Raw genomic sequence first — 10,988 nt, 5'->3', positions numbered from 1 at the left:
GGCTCATTCGTCGTTTTTGATGACGTGGAATTCAGCACATGGCTCCGTCGTAGTCTCACATGGCTCCGTAGTAGTGTCCGAAGACGTGGAATTCAGACATGGCTCCGTCGTGGTCTCACAGGGTTCTGTGGTAGTTTCAGAAGACGTGGAATTCAGACATGGCTCCGTCGTGGTCTCACATGGCTCATTCGTTGTTTTTGAAGACGTGGAATTCAGACATGGCTCCGTCGTAGTCTCACAGGGTTCTGTGGTAGTTTCCGAAGACGTGGAATTCAGACATGGCTCCGTCGTGGTCTCACATGGCTCCGTAGTAGTGTCCGAAGACGTGGAATTCAGACATGGCTCTGTCGTTGTCTCACATGGCTCATTCGTCGTTTTTGATGACGTGGAATTCAGACATGGCTCCGTCGTAGTCTCACATGGCTCCGTAGTAGTGTCCGAAGACGTGGAATTCAGACATGGCTCTGTCGTGGTCTCACAGGGTTCTGTGGTAGCTTCAGGAGACGTGGAATTCAGACATGGCTCCGTCGTGGTCTCACAGGGTTCTGTGGTAGTTTCGGAAGACGTGGAATTCAGACATGGCTCCGTCGTGGGTCTCACATGGCTCATTCGTCGTTTTTGATGACGTGGAATTCAGACATGGCTCCGTCGTAGTCTCACATGGCTCCGTAGTAGTGTCCGAAGACGTGGAATTCAGACATGGCTCCGTCGTGGTCTCACAGGGTTCTGTGGTAGTTTCAGAAGACGTGGAATTCAGACATGGCTCCGTCGTGGTCTCACATGGCTCCGTAGTAGTGTCCGAAGACGTGGAATTCAGACATGGCTCTGTCGTTGTCTCACAGGGTTCTGTGGTAGCTTCAGGAGACGTGGAATTCAGACATGGCTCCGTCGTGGTCTCACAGGGTTCTGTGGTAGTTTCGGAAGACGTGGAATTCAGACATGGCTCCGTGGTAGTCTTACATGGCTCCGTCGTGGTCTCACATGGCTCCGTAGTAGTGTCCGAAGACGTGGAATTCAGACATGGCTCCGTCGTGGTCTCACAGGGTTCTGTGGTAGTTTCAGAAGACGTGGAAAGCAGACATGGCTCCGTCGTGGTCTCACATGACTCCGTAGTAGCTTCAGGAGACGTGGAATTCAGACATGGCTCCGTCGTGGTCTCACAGGGTTCTGTGGTAGTTTCGGAAGACGTGGAATTCAGACATGGTTCCGTAGTAGTCTTACATGGCTCCGTCGTGGTCTCACATGGCTCAGTCGTCGTTTCCGAAGACGTGGAATTCAGACATGGCTCCGTCGTGGTCTCACATGGTTCTGTGGTCGTTGGAGGAGACTCAGAAGATGTATCTAAAAACGAGTAACTTTGATTGGTATGCTTCGAGTAGGCGGCTCACCTGGAATGTCAGATATAATAGCTGTTCGTTCGATTGAAGGACGATTGACTTGAGGGATTCTTTTGGGACCTCAAAAATAAGCTCATTTCGAAAATTCTCGCAGTTTTTTGAAACATACCATTTGGGACTTTTTGAAAAATATGTCCATCTGATGATCCCAATAGTATGGCGGGTATTATTACAAACCCAATTAATTTGATAAATGACATTTGTCTAAAAAATGAATCGTTTTTCGATGATTGAACTTTTTCACCGTTCACTTTCCAACACTCTCTTTTTCCTCCCTCTCAAAAATCAATCGCATCTCATTAGCCCTTCGCTCGCCCCATTCATAAACCAGAGTGCCTTTTTCTAATTCGTTTTCAAATGTTTTTCAGCCACTCTTTCTTTTGGTTTTTCTGTTTTTCTTTGTTCATTAAATTGAGTGTACAACCCACCCATTTTCAGTGGTGAGCTCAGTGAGGTCCCATCCATGTCTGCGTCTGGTTATCTCTCATCTCTCGGAAGCTCTTCTTTTCATTTTTTTTTTTGAAAGAAGGGGGGGGAGGGGCGGGCACCAGGAGAAGAAGAAGCACGCATATTGTTCTATTTTTTTTGAAGAGAAAGAAGAGAGGGACACATTCTCATCTTCAGAAGGTAGGCAATGTCCTCGGAATCGGTTTTTTTTTATTTCGCTCTTGGGGATTTGTTTTTAAACGAGTTCTCACAGAATTTTAGAATTTCAGTTCCAATATGTTCTATGATAGTTTGGAAAATGCTTAGACTCTTTTTCATTTTTGATACTTTTTTAAACTTTTTAATGGACTATTTGGATCTACCCCTGCAAACACTGGTGCCCTTGTCTAGCCTTCACGAGCCCTGCCATATTTTCTTTTAGAGTCACAATTTTCGAGCCAATTAAATCAGGTATGATAGATCTTGACGAGCACTACGAAATTATGCTTTTTAAAATACTGTACCTTGTCTATGACCGAAGTTACAAGCCAACAACCTATGAACTTCGCGTTCGCACCTTTATGGCATTGTAACTTTGTTCACAGACAAGATACAGTATCCCATTTAGTATAATTTTTAAGTACTTGTCAAGTTCTATCATAACTGATTTTTTTTCTGATTCAGTTGGCTCAAAAATTGTGACTTTAAAAGAAAATATGGCAGTTCTTGCGAAGGCCCGCCAAAGGATCGCCAAAGGTCCGCCAAATGCCCTTTTTACATGTATGTGCCCCCAGTAAATCAGAAGAAAATGAAATCTGCGTCTGACGGGTCCCCTCGAAAGAAGTCCAAATTTTCATAATCGTTTCGCTTCAAACTCAATTTGCTTCTCCTCATCCCTCCTCCTTTTCTTCTTTTTTCCCATCCAGTTCTCCTTTTCGTTTTTGTGTCCTCCTTCCCTTCCTGCCGACCCCCCCCCCTCATCCCTTTATTTTTCAACTCAAATGATTCTTGCTCCAGATAAAAGTTACATTTTAGATTTTTGAATGATGTGATTGTCATCAACGTCTTCTTCTTCTTCTTTGGCACAAACTCCAAGATGAACTTCAGTTTTGTCTACGGCTACATTTTTCTGTCGTTTTTCTTCTTATCGTGCAATGCCTACAAAATAGGTTAGTTGTTTTTGAAGAAGATGGAATAACAGAGGATATGTCCTAAAAATTTTCAGGAGCAATATTCCGAGAACGAGAAGATGCACACCTGGAAGCAGCACTCCGCTACACAGTTGAATGGCTATCACAGCGTGGGATCTATGGAGACATAGATCTTGTTATAGAGTATATTGATGTTTTGGATCACTATGACGCTATCAAAAAAGGTAAAATTGTTCAATATTGCCCATCTTTTATGCGGCTTACATTTGGTCGGGAAAAACCGACCGACCGACCTCCGACAGATAGCCGACCGAATTCGCACACTTGAGCGTCAACGTGCGAGTGTTTGCGTACACAGCCTTTTATTTTAAGACGCAAGACGCATTTTTCGAATAGTATGATGTAAAATAATAGTTAGGTCCGCAAACACTCTCATTGAATTTTTGTATATGCGCGTCGGTATGCCAGAAAGTGTTTGCGTACGTAAATTTTCACTTGGCTGTCGGTAGGCTAGGTCGGCGGTCGGTCGGCTGTCTCCGATTTTCGACCGACCGAAAATGGAAGCCTTCATTTCTTATCTAATTTTCAGCCTGTAAAATGCTGGAGAAAGATCATATAGTGGCACTACTCGGCGGGTCTCACGGCGCTCTAAATGCTCAACTGGAGAGGATTACTGATGATGTAAGGGTTTTAAGAGATAAAGCATACAATTCAAAAGATTCCAGTTGGACATCCCATTCCTCACTGCAATAGATGATTTGCGAACGGACATGGGAAAGTCAAAAATCGATTTCTGGCCACGTCCTCAACTTTTCGAAGCAGTGGTAGATATGTTTACTCATTGGAAGTGGAATCGTGTAGTGCTCGTTTATGAGGATGATGAAAGAATTCGAAGATTGGAGCAACTTTTAGAAAGTGAGGAATATGCATCTATCCGTTTTTATCTCATAAAAGTGCATAATGGAGACTACATGAGAGCCGCGCGCCAAGTGAAAGAACTCGAAGAATGTCGCCTGCTTCATAGAAAAGATTGCTCAGAGTTCAGCCGCCTTCTAGTAGACATGAATCCAGAACACACTTACAACTTTCTCCTAGCCTCTCTTCAAATGGGACTCATCGAGCTGAAGCACTGGTTTTTGCTCACCAACATGGAGTTGTCCACCATGGACATGGAGCTTTTCCGTTATAATCACGCCCGTTTCATATCTCCATACCCTGTTGACTCGACTTTTTTGACTGAGAATCGCGACGCGTTCAACTTCTCGCACTTCAAAGAGCACGTCTCCGAGAAGTGGGCAATGAAAACCGACAACAGCCGGAATTTGAAGATGATGGAAGCCGTCTTCACTTTTGACGCCGTCTACGCATTCGCCAATGTGTTCAACGAGCTGTCAAGTCATATGCAAATGAATGATGTGCCGCAGACGTTGTGTCGGAAGTCGACGAGGAATTCAAGGAAGTATCAACATGGAAGATCGTTGATTGACAATATTGTACATAATGATCTACACGGACTATCTGGAGATTTGAGAAGATTGAATGGGCACCCTTTGAAGAGCAATTTCTCGATGAGGATTCACTTATTGGGTTATAGTGGGAGATTGGATGATGTGAGTATTTTTTTTTCTAATTTCGATATTGTGAAACTTGTAATATCAAAAATGTGTCAACAGAAAAATATTATGATAAACATTTTATTAAAGGAACCAAAATAAATTAGCTCATCGTGAAAAGTTAGAGAGCCCTTCTATTGCAGGTATCACAAAGAACGAATCCCTCGTTCTCGAACATTCGATCCATTCTGTGAACTGACTGCTGAAACTCTTATTGAAACCAGTTTTCGAATCTCTTTAGAAGTGAAGAAGAAAAATGACGGCGTGGCAGCGCCAGAAATAATTTCCATCTGAAATTAGGAAAATCCGTTTTGCAGATTTTCTGAAAGCTTACAGTATTCACAAATCGTTTCACTAGAAATGCTCCTGTATTTGTGATTTGAATACTTTGAAAGGATAAAAATATCAACGAGGGAGTCTGTAACAATAATATATACTGTCAAACCTCTAATAGAAGAGCCCCAAAAACTTTTAACTTTGAGCCAATTAATCTAGGTTACTCTTGAAGATACAAAAAAGTGTCCAATTGATGAATTGTTCATCAAAATACCAATAAAATTTCATCAGTTGACACATTTTTGATATTTTGCATAGGAATCAGGACTAATTAGTTTTAACTTCACAGTGTGGGGGCCCTTCTATTACAGGCTTTACGGTATAAAATCGTAATTCCAACCTGAAACGCCACGAAAACAAAGAGCGCTTGCTTCAAAATTGAGCGTTCACTATCACTGAGAGTGAATCTCCTCATATAAAGAATTTTGACAATAATAGCGAAATAAATGCAAAAAATAAAAATCGGAAGAATTATTTGTAGCATAGTGTCTATCTGAAATCACAGATCCGTTATTTGTAATTCAAAATTATTCTTACAATTCGGATCGTATCGGATCGTATAGTTACAATTCGGATCGTATAGTAGGTATCGCTTTATTGATAGTAGTGGTTGCTGAAGAAGCGGTTTGAGCTCAATTATCTCATTTCCCAAGCAAGATATCAAAAAAATTTTAACTGATACAATGTTGGTAATACTATGATAAGCATTTTATCAGTTGACCACTTTTTTATATCTTTCACAGGAACTGAGATAAAATGGCTCAAAGTTACCTGAGGTTCCAAAGTTAACCGGTAGCAGTTTAAGTGTGGCTGGAACATTTATCAGCAAATTTGAAGCAGATAAAACAAAGACCGTTATGTTTAGTTGTGTTAAAAACCAGAAAAATCGAATCTGAGATATTTTTTCACATAATTGAAATTTCTGGTTTTCTTACCGGCTTAAAATGGCTCCATAAAACAATAGACAGCACCAGATACCCGGCGCTAAAAAATGTTGCTACTACTGTAGCAAATACCGATAAAGAAATTACGGTATAATAGAATCCAGTTTTTTCGGAATCTGGAATGTCTTGAAATCTCTGAAAAATTAGTTGTTTTTGCTTTTGTTATGTAATACTTTTAGATTTGTAGACTTACTTCAAGCATTGGGATTCCGAAAATAAATTCAGACATTTTTCTATAGCTGAAGAGGCAATTAAGCAGGCTTCTAGAACTATGCAATATTGAAAAACTGACAGCGAGTGAAAGATCAGGCAGCTGAAAGTTTTCGGGGGAGGGACATATAGGGGTTTTTAGTAATTTGATTAATTTGATAGCTCAAAGGAACAATTCTAGATGTAACTGCAGTCAAACCAAAGTTGGATGCCGTAAAACCTGTAATACATAGAAGGGCCTCCTAGCTTTCAACTTTGAGTCAATATATATCATTTCCTATGAAAGATATCAAAAAGTTGTTAACTGATAAATTGTTTATCATAACATCAAAAATATTTTATTAGTTAACAAAATTTTGATATCTCTTATAGGAGCCGAGATAATTGAGCGCAAACTTGACAGTGTGTGGTCTTTTCTATTACGGGTTTATGGCATTTTCAGGATGTGCCACTTTTCCCTCCCATTAGGATTAATTTAAATTGCAACGATGCAGTTTTCAGACATTGTAAGACATTTTATTACGAAAAAAACCAATCAATTCAAAGTCCTCAATCCCCGTACTTGAACATTCGATCCACTTTGTGAACTCGCAGCTGAAACTTTTGTTGACACCAGTTTACGAATTTCTTTGGAAGTGAAAAAGAAGAATGACGGCGTTGCAGCCCCAGCGAAAATTTCCATCTGAAATTAGAAATTCAAAAGGTGACATAACTATTTTAGAAGGTACTGTATTCACGAATCTCTTCCCCAGAAATGCAGTAACATTGCTGATTTTGATAAACTGAACAGATAGGAAGACAAGCGATGATGCCTAGAAAATAGGATTTCAAACATTTTAATAAAAAAGTTAAGATACCTGAAACGCCACGAACACAAAAATGGCTTGTTTCAAAATCATCACTTCACTGTCGTTGAGAGAGGTCTTTTTCAAATATAGAATTTTGACAATGATTGCAAGATAGATTACAAATATCAAAATTGGAATCAATATCTGTACGATGTGGTCCACCTTAAAATTAGATATTCAGTATACGCTTTTTTGAGTTTTTGATACAATTAAAATTGCAGTTGGTGTAGCTGAGTTCACGATAAGGGAGCTCTGAGCACTAGATTGGCATTTTAGCTTGAAAACTTCTGTATCACCGTCAAATTTGTATTTGCAATTCGAAGACATTAGAATGAACTCAACTGCTAATGAGAGGAGCCAATTGAGTGATAACCAGGCAAACGTCATAGGTCTGGAAGACTATGCATTTTCTATTCTAATTTTTGTAAGGCTTACGTATCGAAGGTTTTATCAGTTAAATGTCGCAAAAAGAATACAAATCCTCTTTGGATAGCGATGATTAAATTTGAGAAGATAATCGAGTAATGACAAAAATCGATGAGATAGGTGACGAAATTAAAAATAGCTGAACTCGAAACATCCTTGGAAAGTAAGGATAGAGTCGCTGGAACATTTATGAGCAAATTTGAAGAAGATAAAACGAAAACGGATATTGTTAGCTGGGTTAGAAACCAGAAGAATTTTATCTGGAATTTTTAAAAGTCTGCAAATGCGACCAATTAGCACTCACCGGTTTGAAACGTCCCCAAAGTATAATTGATAGGACTAGAAATGCTGCGCTGAGCAGTGTGGACGCCAATGTTGAACTCACAAAAAGTGTAACGACAGCGTAATAAACCCCGTCTTTGGCAGATTCTGGGATTTCCCCGAAATCCTAAAATTTGATGAAAAATTGATAAAACCATACTCGTAAAGTGGGCCTTTGTGGGCTTTGCCATAGATTTTTTCAGAACAAATATTCTTGGGCCAGGTAAATTTGATATGACAGAACTTGTTGAGTACTACAAATTGACACTATTGGAAAATCTGTATCTTGTCTATGAACAAATTTACAAGGCCAGATAGATGTGAGTGCGCAGCTCCAACGGTTTTCTCCTTGTAACTTTGTTCATAGACAAGATAACGTTTTCTAAAAAAGTGCATTTTGTAGTACTCATTGAATTCTGTCATGTTATTTATAATAATTTGTCCAAAAACATTGATTCTAAAAGAAACTATGGCAGGGCTCGCGAAGGCCCAGTTCACAATTATGGATAAAACTCTACCGTCCAATAAGCTCACCTCACTCAGTGGAATAGTAAGTGAATAAACCATTGTCAATAACTAGTAAACTGAAGAGAAAATGAATTTTTAGATTTCTGGAAGCCTGTGAGACTAAATGAATCACTGACAGACTAAATAGGAAGCTTGACGTTAGTTGTGCAAATGACCTAAGCTGGCAAGACTCGTTTGGACAAGATTTTGTAAAAAGAATAGCAAAACTGATCCTCATCTTTTTGCGGCAAGCTTGAGGCACAAGTTGGACATGCTTCGGGTAGACTTGGGCAAATTACCCAGGTTTTGAGCATGTTGCCCACCGTCTGGGCGCCTTTTCCTCTACGGTAGAAGCAAGGCAGCCAACTATCACAGGAAATCGCTCAAAATGCCCCATGTAGTCTCCGAAATCTCACCTCACTCAATGGTACACTAAATGAATAATCCGACATTGACTAGTAAACAGAAGAGAAAGTTAATATCAAGTTCTCAAAGAGCAATCAGACTAAATGGCTCACTGCCTGACTGAGCCTGAAATTTTACACGCGCCAAAGAGAAAAAAACTTATTAGAAAGCAGCTGAAAAAAACCTAAATATTTAATCACGAGAGAGAACATGTTTTGTGTTTTCTCGATTTTAGGAACATTGTGAAATTGAGCATTTAGTTCCAGAAATATTTATTGTTTAAAAAAAATAAAAATATTTATTGAATGAAGATCCAGGTGTCTTCTAACTGATGTATCGCATTCCTCGAATTTGATTATTCGGACCTCCTTGAGAACTGGACGCACTTACTCTCGAAGATAACAATCTTCTAATTTCTTTAGAGGTGAAGAAGAAAAATGAGGGGATGGCTGCTCCGGCAATTATCTCCATCTGAAAATCCATTTACTAGCTGTTATAGTTTCCTGTCTTACTGTATTAACAAATCTCTTAATGAGAAATGCATTGGCATTTGAGGTTTTGACCGATTGAGCAATAAGAAAAACCACTGATGACGCCTGAAACTTCAACGGGGTTTACATGTGTTTTATTAATAAGTACACCTGAAATGCTACAAAAACGAAACTGGCTTGTTTCAAAATCAAAAATTCGTTTTTGCTCAACGCAGACTGCTTCAGAAGAAAAATTCTGAGAGTTATCATAATATAAATCACAAAAATAACGAATGGAATAACAATTTGTAGCAAAGTGTCTACCTGAAATTTCATGTTTGATCCCTAATTTATTAGAAAAATCTTACAATTCGTATTCCAACTGGTGTGACTGACATAAGGAAAAATGAAGAACTCGAACATCTCAAAAGGATATGTCGAGAGTGTTCTTCGAATTGATATCTGCAGTTAGAAGTCACAAGAACATATTCTATAACCAGTGAGAACATCCAAACTAATGCTAACCAAATGTATATAATTGGTCTAAAAAGTTTAGAGCAATTATGGCAAGATAGATCACAAAAACCTGTAATTGAAGGGTCCCCTAACTTTGAGCTAATTTATCTCGGTTCCTGTGAAAGATCACAAAAAGTGGTCAACTGATAAATTGTTTATCAAAATAAAACTAACATTTTATCAGTTAACAAATTATTGATATCTTGCATATGAGCCAAGAAAATCAGCTCAAACTTGTGAGGGCGTTTCTATTACTTTTTGACTCACTGATCGAAAAGTTTTTCCGAGTAATAATCCGAAAAGAATACGAAACCTCGCTGTATTGCAATTATTAAGTTAGAGAAGAGAATCGAGTAGTGACAAAAGTCAATAAGAAAAGAGACAGTTATAAACATTGCTGAGCTTCTAGCTTCTTTAGATAGTAAGGATAGGGTCGCTGGGACATGGATGAGCAGATTCCCAGCAGATAAAAAAAAGATCGATATAGTGAGCTGTGTTAGAAACCAGAAGAAACGCATCTGGAAATCCTTTTTTATTCTAGAGCGATTTCTTAGATTACCGTTTTGAAGTGACCCCATAGCAATACGGATATTACCAAGAACGCAGCACTGAACAGAGTGGATAACACGTAGAAATCACAAAAGTCGTTGTGACAAAGTAATAGAGCCCATTTTTTTCCGAATCCGGGATATCATTAAATTCCTGGAAATGAATGCCAGTTACCGTAATCCAATATCCATACCCTACCTCATCAATTTTTATAATTAATGTACCAGTGAGTGTACACATAATTAAAATCTGAAAGATAGAACTCAATTGGTTCAGTTGTCAATTAAAGGTGGGGGGACATGAAAAAAATAATGTTCTCGAAATTCCGTTCAAAGATGCCTCTCGAGGAGTTGAACTTGTGAGGGCGATGATTGAGGGTGCGGCGCCGCTACCGACTGAGCCACGCGGGCAAAGAGAAAGCGCACGCCCGATTGCATACATAAATTGCATACATAAAGGCGAGGACGACAGCTGTACGCAGAGTGACATTAAGCGTTGTACACCGTGACGGTAGAATGCATACTCTAGCTACAAAAAAACTACGAAAAATCTCCTGTCCCCCCCCCCCTTTAAAGGTGGGGGGACATGAAAAAAATAATGTTCTCGAAATTTCGTTCAAAGATGTCCCTCGAGGAGTTGAACGTGTGGGACGAGGATTGAGGGTGCGGCGCCTCTACCGACTGACTAGGGAATGACTCACAGAAGATGTGGAGTTATGGGACGAGACCTATATCATTCGAAAGAGGATGAAATTTCATTTTCAAATATATGCTCAGTTTTTGCGGCGGCCTCCGCTAACTCGAGAAATTTGGGTCAGAAGTTTTCAGTAGATTTTGCACTGAAATGCATACGTGAACGCTTCCACGTCC

General features: G+C 39.6%; 5 protein-coding genes across 5 annotated transcripts in view; 2 read left to right on the top strand and 3 right to left on the bottom strand.

Moving 5' to 3' along the window:
* Nucleotides 1-3: 3 nt before the first annotated feature.
* CBG01535 lies at nt 4-471 on the bottom strand (the record flags this gene model as incomplete). Its single annotated transcript, XM_002635317.1, has 1 exon — nt 4-471. A coding segment is annotated over one exon (468 nt), but the record flags the coding sequence as incomplete, so codon positions are not given.
* Nucleotides 472-535: 64 nt separating this feature from the next.
* On the bottom strand, nt 536-1,597 carry CBG01534 (the record flags this gene model as incomplete). The annotated part of the gene is made up of 3 exons (XM_002635316.1): nt 536-1,341; nt 1,389-1,457; nt 1,507-1,597. The coding sequence occupies 3 exons, from the start codon at nt 1,595-1,597 to the stop codon at nt 536-538; spliced, it is 966 nt and encodes a 321-aa protein (XP_002635362.1).
* Nucleotides 1,598-2,120: 523 nt separating this feature from the next.
* Nucleotides 2,121-2,858, top strand: CBG26904 (the record flags this gene model as incomplete). Its single annotated transcript, XM_045236610.1, has 2 exons — nt 2,121-2,133; nt 2,848-2,858. The coding sequence occupies 2 exons, from the start codon at nt 2,121-2,123 to the stop codon at nt 2,856-2,858; spliced, it is 24 nt and encodes a 7-aa protein (XP_045098015.1).
* A 61-nt stretch (nt 2,859-2,919) lies between these two features.
* The window catches only part of Cbr-glr-5, a gene marked incomplete at both ends in the record, with an annotated part of 12,560 nt that continues 4,491 nt past the window's right edge, over nt 2,920-10,988 (top strand). Inside the window, 5 exons of the mRNA XM_045236609.1 lie at nt 2,920-2,992; nt 3,049-3,198; nt 3,564-3,655; nt 3,700-4,584; nt 4,837-4,851. Of these exons, the coding sequence (XP_045091843.1) occupies nt 2,920-2,992; nt 3,049-3,198; nt 3,564-3,655; nt 3,700-4,584; nt 4,837-4,851 (1,215 nt within the window). The remainder of the gene's footprint in view (nt 2,993-3,048; nt 3,199-3,563; nt 3,656-3,699; nt 4,585-4,836; nt 4,852-10,988) is intronic.
* Nucleotides 6,619-10,088, bottom strand: CBG01532 (the record flags this gene model as incomplete). The annotated part of the gene is made up of 4 exons (XM_002635315.1): nt 6,619-6,759; nt 9,226-9,378; nt 9,423-9,597; nt 9,838-10,088. Coding segments are annotated over 4 exons (720 nt in total), but the record flags the coding sequence as incomplete, so codon positions are not given.

The sequence above is a fragment of the Caenorhabditis briggsae genome (assembly GCF_000004555.2).
Source record: "Caenorhabditis briggsae complete genome, chrV, whole genome shotgun sequence".
NCBI classification, from domain to species: domain Eukaryota; kingdom Metazoa; phylum Nematoda; class Chromadorea; order Rhabditida; family Rhabditidae; genus Caenorhabditis; species Caenorhabditis briggsae.
This window is presented reverse-complemented; position numbering and strand designations above follow the sequence as displayed.